At 33.0% G+C, this 16,669-nt stretch overlaps 1 protein-coding gene across 2 annotated transcripts; it reads right to left on the reverse strand.

Annotated features, from left to right (window-relative positions):
* Positions 1 to 242: 242 nt before the first annotated feature.
* LOC106056425 (beta-1,4-galactosyltransferase 1-like) lies at positions 243 to 14,670 on the reverse strand. 2 transcript variants are annotated; one of them, XM_013213163.2, is made up of 8 exons: positions 14,421 to 14,670; positions 12,790 to 13,016; positions 12,084 to 12,316; positions 10,768 to 10,955; positions 10,095 to 10,217; positions 9,210 to 9,305; positions 6,515 to 6,706; positions 243 to 6,094 (listed from the first exon to the last, which is right to left on the reverse strand). In XM_013213163.2, exons 2-8 carry the CDS (start codon positions 12,992 to 12,994, stop codon positions 6,070 to 6,072), a joined length of 1,062 nt encoding a protein of 353 aa, XP_013068617.1. In that variant the 5' UTR covers positions 12,995 to 13,016; positions 14,421 to 14,670; the 3' UTR covers positions 243 to 6,069. The 2 variants fall into 2 exon arrangements, with proteins under 2 accessions (XP_013068617.1, XP_055888332.1); XM_056032357.1 differs by having other exon boundaries at positions 14,390 to 14,670.
* Positions 14,671 to 16,669: the final 1,999 nt, after the last annotated feature.

The raw sequence follows: 16,669 nt of genomic DNA on the forward strand, positions 1-16,669 counted from the left end.
GGATTTTACAATTTTGGCACATTTGAGGCCATTTCATAACCCGTTTTTTTCAAGGATTCTTCTATTCAACAAGTACTGTAGGAACGTTAAAAGATATACAAGTTACTAATTTATATTTCAATATAACTAGGTGTACAGGGCACCACATGGCCTAAATTGTACAGATGTGCCGAAATCTAAAAAAATATCAACTAGGTGTACTGCACAATTGTTATGTTTAAAAAATGTCAATCAAAACAGTCTTATGTGATATTATTTATTAAAAAATTAACAACAAAGTTATATACAACATTATGCTTCATTTATAAGAAAACAACAAAAACATGCAAGTAAAATACATCTATTACAAACACATTTCAAAAGTAACTACAAAACATTCCCCTAAAATCACACTGAGTTTTCCAAAAAAAAATTATCACAACCTATGGAAAAAAAAAGTAAGAAACCATTTCTACATCAGCAGAGTTGAAAGAAAGATAAATGTTGACCATCTAAACATTACCCAATTTGAGATGAAGAATTTAAACATATAAAGTTTCAAGGATGCATGGTGGATGATTGGTAGAATGTCTGAACTGGGCGTACCAGGTTTGAATCCTGGTGAAGACCGTGATTTTTCTGGATCTATAGTGCCCCTTCAAGTCCACCCAGCTCTAATGGGCACATGACAATTTAGGGAAAATTAAAGACAGTTGGTTACTGTGCTGGCCATATGACACCCTCGTTACCATGGGCCACATAAACAGTTGATCCTTACATATATGTCCTATAGACCACATGGTCTGAAAGGGGAACTTAACTTTTACCAAGTATCTAATTAGTTTGCCATGAGATTTACATTACTTCTTCATTTCACCTGATATACAATGTCTTCATAAAATAAAAAATTTATTTAAATTTTTCTTTAAGTACTGTCATTAATTATTTTGTTTTTAATTATAGACTAATAAAATATGGCAGTAAAGAGCATGCTGGGAAGGACTGACATAGACATAGGAGGTATTTTGAAAAGACTGATACTGAAAATAAACTAATTTTGAAGGTTCAGAGTGAATAGTGATAAGAGAAATATGAGGAGCTAATGAACAGAAAGGAACAGATCAGAAGTCCTACTGAAAAACATATAATAAAAATACAATGAGTGTTAAAAAAAGTAAATGCCTGTTTCATTAAGATGCATCAATTCTAGATTATTTATTTCGTTTCTCCTTTTCAATTCATATTTTAGATCTCCCTCATCTGCTGCACACATCATAAAGTTTTTGTTTAGATACTGGGCAAATTAGAGCTAATACCTCATTAGGAACTAACAAATTAGAGCTAATACCTCATAAGGAACTAACAAATTAGAGCCAATACCTCATAAGGAACTAACAAATTAGAGCTAATACTTCATTAGGAACTAACAAAAAGAGGAGGCCTAAGAGTAACAAAAACTATTTGTAGGAAACATTAACACAATCAAATACATTGAAGATCACACTTGCACATGTTCAAATTTGGCTGTGTATAAAAAGTTAAAATATATTAAATTAAAAAACAAATTCTAATTATGCAAATTTGTTGGCAGCCATCACAGTGACTCAATTTAGGATTTCTTATAATGAAGTCAGTAGTAAACAATACATCCCATAATTAAAGTACAGTTGACTCTTAATAGTCTAACAGTTACAGGAATGGGGAGGGTTGCATACAGAGAAAGATTATGAAAGGTTAGCTGTGCTTCTAAAAATGTAACATAAAGCACTGTTGCATTTAGTTTACTTTTAATAATAATAATATTCTTTATTGTCCGTATGGAAATTTGTCTTACAATTTGTGCATTACACCAAACAAAAAACATTATAACTATAAGAAACCAAAGTGTACATTCACACCAGACTCACTCATAATTTACATGTGACAAAGTTTATACCAGATTGTTCTCATTTAATGATTTGATTGCCAGGGGAACAAAAGAGTGTTTGTGTCTGTTTGTCTTTGCCATCAGTGTCTTGTATCTCTTTTGTGATGGTAAAATCACAAAATTCTGACCCAAAGGGTGATTTTTTTATTTCTAGAATCTTTTTAGTTTTTTTTTTTTTTGATGTTTGTCTCAAACAGCTGCCCAAATGGGGTTTGTTTTTTGCCAATAACTTTACCAGCAGCATTTAGGACTCTATGGAGTTGTTGTTTTTTTTATTTCTAATGCTCAGATTGCCATACCAGGATTTCTGCAGCACAAGGCCATGGTTGTAGGCTATTGACAAGTAAGGAAGGACATGTTTATTTAAAAACAATGATGGTTTTTCCATAAGCTCTAAAAATAGTTTGGACGTTACTAAGAATGAGGCAAAACAAAAGTAGTACTTGAAGGACAAATATATTCAGTTGACTTGAGTAAAAGAATTTAAATTGTATTGTACATTTATGTAGTGTGTATATTATTCAATCTATTCCTAGTTCAAGAATTAAAGCTTTGACGCTAAACAAGATTTCAGCTTTGAATTTATACTTTAAATTAATATCTCCGCCATCACAATATAGTTTAAGAATTCCGAAATGAACTCTTTATGTTGTGTCTGTTGTATTTATGTGTATTTTTCTGTTATGTTGTCTTTATATGAGAAAAGAGTCCTTGTAATCACATCAAATTTCCGTAAGGATCAATAAAGCAGTCTTAGTCTTAGATTGTCTAAAGGAGAGATGTATACAAAAATTATAACTTCAGAAATACATTGTCTGATCAACACAGTCTCATCGTAACATCAAGACATCGTTGTCATCTGGCACTCAAACTTATATTGCCATAGTAACCTTGTTTCAAGAAAATTCTATTTATGATGTATCAGATATTCTTCTAGACTTTTCAATATACAAATAACATAAAAAAAGAAAATGTACTGAAGGTGTCGGATTATGAAGTGTCAGATTATCAAGAGTCAAGTATACATGTTTTATAAATAATAATCAGCAGTGCTAATCCATACAGAGAAAGAGCAAAGTACTTTATTAGATAACATTATTGATCAAATCATTAGGATTAAAGTGCCTGTATAAAAACATCAGCAGAATGATGACCTTACATCAAAGTACTTGTATTATAAAATTAGTAGAATAATAAACCTTACCTCAAATGTTCAAAGTACTTGTATTATAAAATTAGTAGAATAATAAACTTTACATCAAATGATCTCAAAAGTACTTGTATTATAAAATTACTAGAATAGTAAACTTTACATCAAATGATCTCAAAAGTACTTGTATTATAAAATTAGTGGAATAATAAATCTTATATCATATGATGAACATATTTATATTATAACATTAGAACACACAAATCCTAAAAGCTGCATATAATAATAAAAGGGAATGTTGGCAAAAAATTATATTAATGTCATGTCAATGCTATAGATAATCATAAGCAGAATAATTTGCATAGTCATGGAGTATTAAACTTAACAAAAAACCAAAACAGCATGAAAGAATAGATCAGCCTATTTCTTGATATTCTGCTAAGGACAGCTGCTGACCAGGAAGTGGGAAGGGATTTGGTTCAGCACTTCTCTGATACAAGTTAAGGGACTAAAGATGATACTATGTGAACTGTTCGGGTAAAATTAATTCACTTTTTCAGTTAAGAAATATTTGGCAGAGGATACAGTTTGCACTAAGTACTTAGTAAATATGCACCTTTTTTTTTTTTCAATGAAAAAACAAACAAAACCCTTAATTAACCTAAAAAGATCAAAATACTAAATGGAGTTATAAATATAAAATGAATATATGAAGCAGTAAAAAGAGTTTGATTATTTAAATATATTTTTTATTATAATTATCATTGTTGAATACAAAAATATAAATGTAATTCAACGAATTGATAACAAACATTTTGTTTTTGTCTGGAGTTATTATTTAGCTTTAAATACCAATACAATCACTTTTTCTGAGAGAAATTTTGCTTAAAAAAAAACAAAAATTCAAATCAAGTAGAAAAATTAAAAATGAATACAAAAAAAAAAACAAAAAAAAAACAGGATTTTATAAGATTTTTGTATCATTTCAATTTCCATTAAAATTGCACAATAAAAAATTACTAAATAATAACAAATTTATAATACAATCACCTTTTAAAATTTTCCAATCAGAACAGAACAGAAATATATGCTTGCAAGATGCATAATAAAAAAAAAAAGATATATAAATTATGTGATTTTATAGACTTTAAACATGTCACAGATAGCAATACATCAGCAGTGTTAATATAGCTATCAAAGATTCAACAATATAAACAATCCTATCATGTTTATATACTACTACAGACCGTAACATGTTCCTGTATTGATATTTATTTTATATTCAATGATTATAAAAATTGATTGTCATTTAGCTTTAAAGTCTAAGTATGGACACAAATTAAAAAAAAAAAAAATTTCCATGAACACATTAAAGAAGATTAATTTGAATTTTTTCTAGACAAAAGTGATAACTTAGCCAGCATCGTGCCCTGCCCATTTGATTCTAATCAGTTCAGTACTCAGCTTGATTTGTACCCGTATTCTTTCATTTAGATTCATGACAATGTTTGAATAGATCCAATGATCTACAGATTAAGAATTCAAAATGTTCAATATCTACTATGATGCTGTGCAGTATACAAACATTAAGGAAATTTCGTTGCCCCCATTGTTGTCATGATTTCTCAAAATGATCAGACAATAAGAAATATTACAATAAACATTAGAATCTGGTAAACATTATTTATAATTTTGTTTTTACTGTACTACACTGAATATTGTGGCTAAGAAGTAGAGTGCATGTCTGTCAGCAGACCAATGGTTCAGTTCCCATTGTGAAATGAGACTTTTAACTCAATGGCATGTGAGAGAGGGAAAAGAAATGTTCTCATTTCAACTGTCTATTTAGCATTGGAATGGGACATTGAACTTTACAATTACCTCAAGAAGGAAATCTTTATTTAAAAATGGTGTCCTGTTCATTTATGTACTTTTACTTTATCCTTCTATAGCTGATGGGGACATGTGACTTTGAAGTAGCAGGCTTTCATCATCATCTTTCCTTTGAGTTCCTCATGGAACATAGGGCCTCAGTAAAAACACACCACGCTCCAGAGTCTCTTGCTAGTTTTTTAATGGCTTCCCAGCTCTTTCCTGTCCTTTCTGCTTCATCTAGTATACAGCGTCACCATGTTCTTTTTTTGGTCCCTCTACATCTTGTTCCCTAGGGGGGTTCCACTCTAAGGCCTGTCTAGCTCTGTTGTTGGTATCTTTTCTAAGGGTTATGAAACATGAACAAATCTTTTGAACCATACCACTACATCTTGCCTGCTTCTTTCATTTCTTTGGTGCATCTTTTTCTGAGTCCTACTCTCACATTGAAGCTGATGTATTTGGTTGATCAACATTTACTGGGTGCCTAAACCAGTTTCTATTTTGTCCAGCCATACATTCACTGAGCTGTATGGGGTGCTGTCCATGTTGTCATTTCTCTTAATTTGCTGCCGCCTTTCTGAGAATCTCATTTCACAGGTTGTGAGCTTCTTGCGTCTTGCTGAGGGCTCCAGGTCAGACTTTTGTTTGCATTGGCCTAAAGACCAAGTTGGCACAACTCACCATCACTGTTATGTTGAAGTGCTGATCGCTCATTAAAAAAACAATAAATAATGTACATAAAACAGGTGTACATGAACATGAAGTGTAAAATACAAAGGTTATTAAATCTGTCAGTTTCTGGGACATCTAACAATGTAAGTAATAAATAAAACAAGATATAAAACAAACTTGCCATAAAAATATATAACATTGATATGTTCTGTATGTCTTTACAATTAATGTAAATAAGACAAATTGGAAATCACATACAAAAAAAAATCCAGAATGGAATGAAGCAAAAAAAAAAAAAAAAAACAGGAATGGCAGCCAATGAACATCCAGTATCATAACCCAACAATTTTCATTGTATTAAAATTTTATGAGCATATGTTCAACTTTTCCATGAAATATAAATTAATACTCATCTAACTTCAAACACACTGCACTAACTTATTGTAGATCTCCAGCCTTTTAACAATCAAGGGTAATAAAAAGAGAGAAACCTGTTGAATAAGATAAAAACATAGACGCATTAATAAAAAGTGTGCCGCAATGGGGAGTTAACTATTTTTGAGCTATTGTAAAGACAGGGGTGATTCCCCTTAAGAAGTTTATGTAAGGGCATGTAGACCGTGTTTAGTTGCCACTTGCTCCTGAGTTACCAGCTTAACCCCTAACCTGTTTTGTGAACTGTATATATTTTTTCTGTTAGTTATTGGTCGTGTGTCTTGGGGTACTAGGGAGAAGAGTGCCCTGCTCTGGAGATCATTTGAGGCTATATCTACTAATTAATCACAATATATAAAATACAATAAGGATTAAAGATACACTTAGCCCGAAGATCTCCAGCCATCTGATAGTTCTTTCTGTTGTTACTATAAGCTCAGAGATACAATAGAAAATAACTATAAAAGAATACCAACCACCACAGAGAAATATCCTTGGAATGATCCTCCATATAGATGTTCATATCAGGAGGCGGATGACCAATATCTACCAGCACCTTCGTATACAGGGGAAGTTCTTCAACCTTTATCACTGTGTAGTTCATACCCTGAGGGTTGTTCAGTCCATCTGTCTGCCAGCGTCTTCGCCACCCAAAGAACATTCCATTGCTGATAAAACGAAAATAAGTGAAATTAGAAAAAAAGAATGCTTTAAAATTTTGTTATCATTACATAAAACAAACATTTTAAATTAATACAGCAATGTTGTTGTTTTTTTAATTATTTTTTTTTTACTTTATGAAAAAAGGAAAAAATAGAATTTCCCCATTCAGACCATGTGATCAATAGGGCAGATGATGATAAGGTCATTTGTTTTTTTGAGCCATGGTAAACTAGGGTGTCCTGTGGCCAGCATACTGACCAGGGGTCTATAAATTTATAAACAGTTAACCTGTTCATCATGAATATGTAAGAGACATCATGAATATGCAAGAGACATCATGAATATGTAAAAGACATCATGAATATGCAAGAGACATCATGAATATGTAAGAGACATCATGAATATGTAAGAGACATCATGAATATGCAAGAGACATCATGAATATGCAAGTGACATCATGAATATGTAAAAGACATCATGAATATGCAAGAGACATCATGAATATGCAAGTGACATCATGAATATGCAATAGACATCTTGAATATGCAAGAGACATCATGAATATCTAAAAGACATCATGAATATGCAATAGACATCATGAATATGTAAGAGACATCATGAATATGCAAGTGACATCATGAATATGCAAGTGACATCATGAATATGCAAGTGACATCATGACTATGTAAAAGACATCATGAATATGCAAGTGACATCATGAATATGTAAGTGACATTATGAATATGCAAGTGACATCATGAATATGTAAGAGACATCATGAATATGCAAGTGACTATATGAATATGTAAAAGACATCATGAATATGCAAGAGACATCATGAATATGCAAGTGACATCATGAATATGCAATAGACATCTTGAATATGCAAGAGACATCATGAATATGTAAAAGACATCATGAATATGCAAGAGACATCATGAATATGTAAGAGACATCATGAATATGCAAGTGACATCATGAATATGCAAGTGACATCATGAATATGCAAGTGACATCATGACTATGTAAAAGACATCATGAATATGCAAGTGACATCATGATTATGTAAGTGACATTATGAATATGCAAGTGACATCATGAATATGTAAGAGACATCATAAATATGCAAGTGACATCATGAATATGTAAGTGACATTATGAATATGCAAGTGACATCATAAATATGCTATGATTGGTGTTGAACTGAAAGACAAGCTCAAATACCAGACAATATTTAAAAATGCATTGATAACCCAAACCCAGAAATATTTTTGTTAAAATCCTATAAAAAAGAACAACCTACTTAACTACCAACCTACTATTTCAAAACCAAAAAAAAATATTCAAAGAATATTTTTAAAAAGAATGCACTAAGAAATTTTTGAAAAACATTTAGTCTCAATGTTACAACAGAAACAGAACAAAAAAATTAGGTATGATGCCGAACTTTGACTTACTTAATTTTACTATTACAATAGTATCAATAGTATCAAAAATTGTTTCAGACAACATATAGAACAAAGTGTCATACATTCAAGACTCAATATTGTTCCGTTTAGCAAAGTCTGAAAGGGAAACTTTTTTTTAACTTTAAAATTCTATGGCCATATTACAAGGTCTTTGGGGCTTGCAAAAACCTTCCTTCAGGGAACAGTACCAGGATAAAGAAGAAGAGGCAGACAGAGAAAGAGATGAAAAGACAACATAAAAGAATAGACAAGCCTGACATTGAAAGAGGTTCTATCCAAGGCAAAAGACAGAGAGAAAAGGAGAAAGACAGTCAACAAATCTTGTGTGGTGCCTCAATGGTCCAACAGATAGGTGCAGGAATCTTCCTAAAGCCATTTTTGCATATTTGGTTACTTATTAGAATATAATTGTATAGTGATTAGTCCAAAATAAATAAGGCTTGTCTTCAGGTCTGAAGATCAATGAGGAATGCAGTATTTCCCTACATATTTTGCCACATCCGAGGCAAGCATAACCATTGTACACCTGTGGTCGATTAAGATTTTCTTTTCACCATCTGAGTCTTTCCTCAGCAGTGGATTTTCTTTTGGTCTCAAATGTGCACCCCGCTGCCTTTGAGAGTGACCTCCAGCTGTCTCGTTCTGAAGCCGCATGCAACCAGGTGCTCTCTTCTATGTCAGCTAAAGCAAGTTGGTTCCTAAGCTGGTTTTTAAAGCATTTCTGTGAGGCACCTCTGTTACATCGACCACCTTATAGCTCGCCAAAAAAGACTGCTTTTGGCATAAGTTTGTTCGTCAGGGAATGTGTAGTTAGTTAACCTTAACATATATGAGTTTATCTCATTTTAAATATTCTACTGTATTTCAAGTTTGTAGTCTAACAAATAGTTTCAGTAAATAAAGTGTACCGGTATTTTTAAGTTATTATTGCTTTAAGAAAGGTCTTACTTTCCAAACTAATCAAACCCAGCAATTCTGATATAGACTTTTCATATACATACAACACTGACTGCATACATCAGTAAAATTATTTACTTACCCTGATGATGATCTGCTATTTTTTTTATGGGGCACCATTTGATACCTGCCAATAAGCTCTGGTGGACGAGTTAATAATAACCCAGATTCTGTTATTCTGCAAATCACATTCATACAACAGAATAAATCATTTAATAGAATCAATGAATGTAAAAAGAATGTTGTTTTTTTAAATATTTCTAAGGGGCGTGGAAGCTGAGAGGTAAAGTGTTTGGCTTTTAAAGTGAGGGGTCTTGGGTTCAAATCTCTGAGAAAGCAATTTCAGGATTTTTAGTATGCCTCAGAGTCCATACAACTCTAATGGGTACTTGACATTAGTTAAGAAAAATAAAGACAGTTGGTAGTTATAATGGCCACATGACATCCTTGTTAACCATCGGCCAAAGAAACAGATGACCTGCCATCTTGATTCCAAGGTCTTAAATTGGTACTTTACTTTCTCTTAACTCTCAAAACCACAGATGCATCGTTCGTTACTAATAACAGCTAAAGTTCTAAGGTATTATTTGAGAACTCATTTGTAAAGCTGAATATTGCTCAGAAAATTCTGATCTGCTTAATTCCCTTTGTACACATTAAAACATCTTCGAGAACATAAATATGAAGCAGGATACATACATATTCTCTGTGTGGATTCATTGTGTTATTATAATCAAAGAATTTATTATGCTTGTTTATTCTTCAATTCAAGTTATCTTATCTTATTTTATATAATACAGACGTTACTTCAAAAAAGAAGATGATAACGTCCTACGCGTCATATTTATTTTATTAAATCATATAATTATTCAAGTTTCAATTTGTCATTATATTCTGTAATCTATCCTTACAGAACACATCAAGTAATTCACTAGATTTACTGATAAATCAAGAGACCGTTACTTACCTAGCTGAAAAATCATCATCCTCATTGCCCCATCCCCAATAAGAATTGGCAAAACCATTTATTCTCTGAAAATTCTGAGAGCTTATCGCAAGTACACCACCGGCATAGTTATAGTACTTCAGGCTGAAAAGAAATAATAGAACTATTTAGATGTGTTATGCAGAGTATATTTAAGCCTTGTAGGAAACCTAGCAACATAGCATCCTACTTATAGATATATTTTTAAAAGTTTAGTTTCCAAGACAAATTTATTTACAATTTATGATTTCCTACAATATCTCAATTAATCGATCTCTGTAATCAACCACCTTTACCTTCAAGTTGAAGAATTTTATAAAAGCTTAATTAGAGTGGTGGCTATGTGGTAAAGCGCTTGGCTTCTGATTGGTTTTGAATCCCTACGAAAACTGGGATTTTGAATTTGGGGATTTTTAGGACGCCCAACCTGACATTAGCTGAGGAAAAGTAAAGGCGGTTGGTTGTTCTGATGGTCACATGACACCCTCGTTAACCGTGAGCCACAGAAACAGATGACCTCTACATCATCTGTCCCATAGATAACATGGGTTACTTACTTAATTCCAGTTAAAGTTGGGAAATTCAGTATTTCTAAACTCAGTACTTTTAGAACTGAAAAATACTAAATGTAAAATGACAATTTAAGACCACATACTGGTATCTCAAATCATCTGTTGCAGTCTCCAAGTGACGACCATGTTCATCACACAAGTACAGGTTCCTATCGTCTTCAGGAATCAGGTCAACATCATGGAAGATCATACAGTCAAAGTTTTGTTGCTTTAAGGCCTCCATGAACCCAATGTTGAATAACTTGCCTCTGTTAAACTGTCCAGTTCCTGCCTAGAAATGTTTGAAAAATATGCAAATCACAACGTTCCATTACAAATAACAAATTTGAGGAACAGAAAAAAAAAACTTTAAACATATCTCAACTGTGTCTGCACATGCATTTGATGACAGAACATGAAGAAAAAATGTGATTAAAATTGACATCTTTTTTTCTTCTAATTAGGAGGATTTGAAAATTTTCCACATTTTTTTAAACTGTGTTAGTTGCCATGAACTGTACTGATACTAAGACTTAAGATGTACACAGCTTTAATGATCCTCATGGAAACTTGTTGTGATTACAAGGACTCTTTTCTCAAATAAAAACAACAACAAAGACTTTCACATAAACAGACACAACAGTTGATTGTGTGACTAAACTCAAGACATCTTGATCCTTTTCCTTCTTAAAAGGATAGTTCATATCAACATAGACATTTAAGGGAGGCCGGAAACTAAAACATGTAGATCTTGATGACAAGATCATTCATATTTTACTTCAAGAAAATTTCTAAGCAATAAGCAAATTGTATTTCACTTGCAATGAATATTAATTTAAAAACATACAAGGGTAGTTTTAGAGAAATTCAGTCCAAACAATAAAAGGGTGTGTGCTCACATTTGAAGATGCTTGTAAAGGTTATTGTGTTAACTAAAGTTAAGTAAGTATCCATCAAAAAGCTACTCTTTTCACCTACGCTGTCTAAGTAAAATTCATCAGGTAAACTGGTTTGACCACATAACAGATGTTGAAATCCTATAGTTGTCACATATGAACAGTATCATGCAGCAGCAAAAAGGTCCCAATTTTGATGGGCGGACATGTAGTCCAAATGCCAGAAAATCACCTCCTTTCATGGGGATCTGTGTGCAGGAAAGTGCTCTAAAAGCGGTCAATGCAAGCATTACAAAGACACCCTTAAGAGCTCCCAAAAGGAGTGTGAGATTGACATTCATGGCTGGAAAACACTAGCTCTTGATAGTTCCTATGACGTGAAGCTGTGAGCGTGGGAGTATCAAGATACGAGGCAAGGAGCATCACCAGTATGAAAGAAAAACAACTATTTTTATAGTTTAAATAGTATTCAGCTTCTCCAAAACAAAATATTTTGAAAGCTATTATCTATCACCATTTCTTACTTGTTCAATTATAAAAATCTGATAGTCGATTTTCTGTGTCTGAAGCATGGGGTGGATTCGATTCAAAAAGATTCTCAAGGGATGCTGTCTATCTCTATAAGGCAAGATAATGGCCACTTTCTGCCAAGGGATACAATCTTTTGGCGACCACTTGCCTCCTTTTTGTAAATGAGGGTTTGCAGCAATAATACTCTCTTCAGATGGCTCATCAAACTTGTTGACTTCTTTGAGGCCTGACAGAGATGCAAAGTGAATTTACTGTCAGTGAAAGAAAAACATTCACAGCTATTAATATTGAAACTTATTATCAATCATTATACAAGTGGAAAATAACTGTTTTTGTAATAGTTTAGATTAATATAGGGGTGTGATGGCTGAATGGTAAAGCGCTAGGCTTCTTAATAGTTACCTGCCATGCTGGGGAAAGTTATCACAGTTATTTGGTAGTTGTGCTGGCCAAATAGTACAATAGTCCTTAACCATTAGCAATAGAAAGGGATGACCATTACATCATCTTTCCCATGGATGATAAGGTCTGTACATAAGGAGTACCTCACTTTTTATTACTTAAGATTAATACAGCTCAACTTAAAGAATGATTATAATATTTTAACAGGGTTATGAAATTATATATAATTTAAAAAACTTGCAAAAGCAGATCCCTAACCCTTAGGAGCCTTTAAAAAAACAATTATAAATAAAGTACCTAGTTTACTGAAGTCAAGTTTGCAGTGCTGATTATCTGAAGTTTCCACACCTGAATTAACCATCAAGCTTTCTGGTGAAGTCACAGCACAGTGATTGCAATAGTTGAACATAGCAAAGCCCACCAGAAATAAATAGATGGTCACTGCTAGCTGGATCAGAAAGAGTTTTATTCTGCTATAGCGGCACATGAGAAATTTCAGCATTCTTTGATTACAGCAAGGCTACCTGGGAAAATAATAAGTATTGAAGACTTTGGTCTCTAGTACTGCTGGAAAGTATTTTGTTTTGAAACACATTAGTTCCCATTTGCTAGATTGAGTAAATTTACACTATCTCAAACTAAATGAAAACTAGTGGCAGTATTAGACCACAATTCATTGAGTTGTTTGAGAAATATTGTAAAAATGTTTGACATGTTTTGGATGCTCCTTCAGAGTTGAATATAATTTACTTCCTAGAACAAACCTACAGCAGATGAAGGGGGATGGCAGCGGGCAGGGTATGAACTTGGGACCATCAAGAAATCCAAACGTAGTCAACATATGGCACAACCAGACAGCCATCCAATGAATTGGATCGCATTGAAATTCAAACAAATAAGGTGATCCTTAGTTACTGCATTAAAAAAAAAGCTGATTTTACATTTAACAAAAATGTTTTGAAAATTTCACAGTAATAACAAAAAGAATGGCTGCCTAATAGTATCAATGTAAATTATTGTCCACTGAGAGTGGGGTAACTGAAGTGCACCTGGCCAGGATATCATCTTAAACTTTGTTGGTAGACCATTATAGATAGCTCAAGACAAGGTAACTTTACTTTAAGACTTTTTGACAATTCTAAATCTATACCTTTTTACCACCTTTTTTTATAAGCATTATTTATCTTAAATAAAAGCAAAACTCGTCATTGGAAGAATTTTATCTAAAGGTAGATGAGTGCTAGGAAAACCCTTCTTCAACTACTTCAAGCTATAGAAACCTTACAAAATTGACAAACTAGTTTGGTATTCTAGAAATAGTACTGCATATCTAGTAGGAAGATAATTCAGAATTTAAACTAGATCTAGACTTAGAGACGACCTAAATTCAACTTAGTACTTGATAAACCCATAAAGTACATTCCCGAAACACATGTCACAAGCAGCATCCCTGTTATAATCTAGTCCCATGAAACAAGCCTCTCTGTAACTTCATTATAATTTATAATATATATCATTATATGCACTGCGATTATGTTTTGAGGCAATAGATATATGTCAGACATGTTTCACCAGCTGTATTTTGTGCATCACTATGACCTGGGCCAACTACTGAACTAGAATCTAGATTCTAGGGCTTACTTAATTTACTAAATCTAGAATCTAGCTAGGGGTAGAGTCTACTAGAGAGGTATTTTGCGTTTTACTAAAAGTTTTAGACACTTTAGTCTGTGTTACTTTTTAGTCATTACACATTAGTGACTCATTAGTCAGTAATCATTAGTGTTAGAACTTAGAAAGTCACCGTTCAAAGTCAGTAGTATAAGTTAAACTTACTTAATATTATAATAAGTTAAATAGACTAAGACTGACTAAGTGTTCAGTGTTATGAACTTACTTAATGATACTTAATCGTTACTGATTTTTACCGTGAATAACTTCACTAAGACAGTCGTCTTAGACAGTCACAGTGGACTCAAGACGAGTCAAGAGGATCTACTATCTAGACTCTAGATCTAGTCTAGATGTAGTAAAAACGTAAGGTTTAACCCTAACAATGACAACTGTGTCTCGACACTAGATTTTCACTCATAGATAGATTTAGAATTTAGATCTAGACTCTGGATTCTTAGACTTAAATTCTAGACCTGGAATCTAAACTAAATCTAGTCGTCAAGTAATGATCTTCTTTTAATGAAGTACATAAAATAGACAACACGAGCCTATATAAATTAAAAAATAATTAGTACAAGAAAATGTTATAACATCTATTGCTATACGAATATGTCTAAGAAGCTTACGGAATGCTAATTGAACGCTACGAAATTGCGCTATAATAATTTGAATTATTTGTTGTCTGTCTGGTAAAAGATGTGTAAACGACGTTATTTCTCCCACACCCAATCTCGGATCAAGCTGAAATTTAGCACAATTATAATCCCTAACAGAGATGTAAACAGTTTTTAGCTTCATATTGGATACCATAATAATTTACAATGCCAGGAAACAAGCATATCATTGCCTTAAAGTTCTAAACGTATAGGTCATTGTTGAGAGGGCTAGTAGCATCAACTAAAAGGTCTAAATCAAACATAAGTATTCTTTGTTCAAGCAGTTCGTCTTTATCTTTTAAATCTAGCCTATACTAATTAGTTACGATTTTTTACAAGTGGGTGGGGCCTGAAGATAAGTTACGCAACAAAAAATATTCAAATGAAGTTAACAAAACTTGTTTTTTAGATCCTTATGTCATTTTAACTCTCGAATATATGTTTGTTATGTCATCACAGCGCCCTCAGGATACATAATGTTTGTTAACGCGCTTTATAGATTTCATTAATTATCATTAATAGATGCAGTGGTCCCTTCGACTTTCGGGGGTTCGACTTTCACTTACCACGGTGTTGTGAAAGAATTTCAGTGTATCCTACGTGTGTTTGTCGTGAAGTACGAGTGTCCTGCTTTAAGTTACGCCCCTGTCCCGTGCCTGCCCAGTAGTCGAATGGGTCAGCCCAGCGGAAGTAACATGAGATCAGGACTGAAGAACGACAGCAGAAAGTCTAGGCCTGTTGATGAGGGTTGTGAGATAGAAACCTTGTGGTGAATTACGTGATGTAGATCGATATTAAGTGGCAGCTATACGAGTTTCTTACTTTCATTAAATGTTAATTGCTCAATAGCAATTTTAGAAAATCATCGCACAAGGGTTAAAAAAAAATAAATTGATAAAATACTCCTCGTTTTATTTTTAACACCACAGGTTTTCTGACGGGCCATTCGGCGACTGCTCTATGTATATGTAGGCATATATCATTAGGGGTAAAAAACAACAACAACAACTATATGTCATCGATGTCAGAGGTGGGGGTGAGAGATTACTTAAATTTCGATTTGTCATAAGGGGCCGGGGGGATTAAAAAAACGTGTTTATTTGTGTTACATAATATGCCTATCCAAACGTTCCATAAGAACTTGTCCTTTAGGTAGCCAACGCACTAAGCAATTAAGGATGAGATCAACCTATTTCATATCAAACACTTCACCATATTCTCATAATTCTCTTCAGTTCAATCCTCTTCGTCATATTGTATTCAAATATCTCACAACTCGTATTAAAACTTTAAAAATGTTTTCACAAACAAACTCTTCTTGCATATTTTGCAGTGACGCAGTAGGCTACACAAACATTATTTAAAAACCTTTCAAGCAATGTTACAATTTCAGCAACTCTACCAGTCATTAGCTGTGCACCATCAGTCACAAGTTTACTAAAATTTAATTGATGTTTTTTTTTTGTAGACATGACTTAACTTTCTTATGTCTGTCATAGTGTAACCCTCTGTTTTTCCCCCCTGGAGTGATCCGAGACCAATACGTTTTTAATGATGTTGAAATGTTCATCAATTTTTTTTTCTTTTACAAAGGCTTAACTCAGTAACATATAACAAATGTCAGCAGATTCTTCCAAAGCTAATGTAAAAAAAGAGCATGCATGGACACAGAAAAATCCGATACTAATAGTAAAATAAAACCATCATGTTCTGGGCGCTTTTGGGCTGATTAGTTTTATAACTATGTGGACGATTTGGGCGTCGAAATAACCACTGAAGTTTAATTGTTGTCCTTTTTTTTTGTTTCTCAAAATTAGTTATTATTTTTTACAAGCAGGCTTACTTTT

This window comes from Biomphalaria glabrata, chromosome 6, assembly GCF_947242115.1.
Source record: "Biomphalaria glabrata chromosome 6, xgBioGlab47.1, whole genome shotgun sequence".
Classification (NCBI taxonomy): Eukaryota; Metazoa; Mollusca; class Gastropoda; family Planorbidae; genus Biomphalaria; species Biomphalaria glabrata.

Excerpts from the sequence above, each read along its gene's own strand:
- LOC106056425 (XM_013213163.2), bottom strand. The coding sequence starts at position 12,994 with ATGCTGAAATTTCTCATGTGCCGCTATAGCAGAATAAAACTCTTTCTG. Across the intron at positions 9,306-10,094 it reads GATGATGATTTTTCAGCTAG|AATAACAGAATCTGGGTTAT; the intron begins GTAAGTAACGGT and ends TGTGATTTGCAG. Across the intron at positions 6,707-9,209 it reads AATAGCAGATCATCATCAGG|CAATGGAATGTTCTTTGGGT; the intron begins GTAAGTAAATAA and ends TCGTTTTATCAG.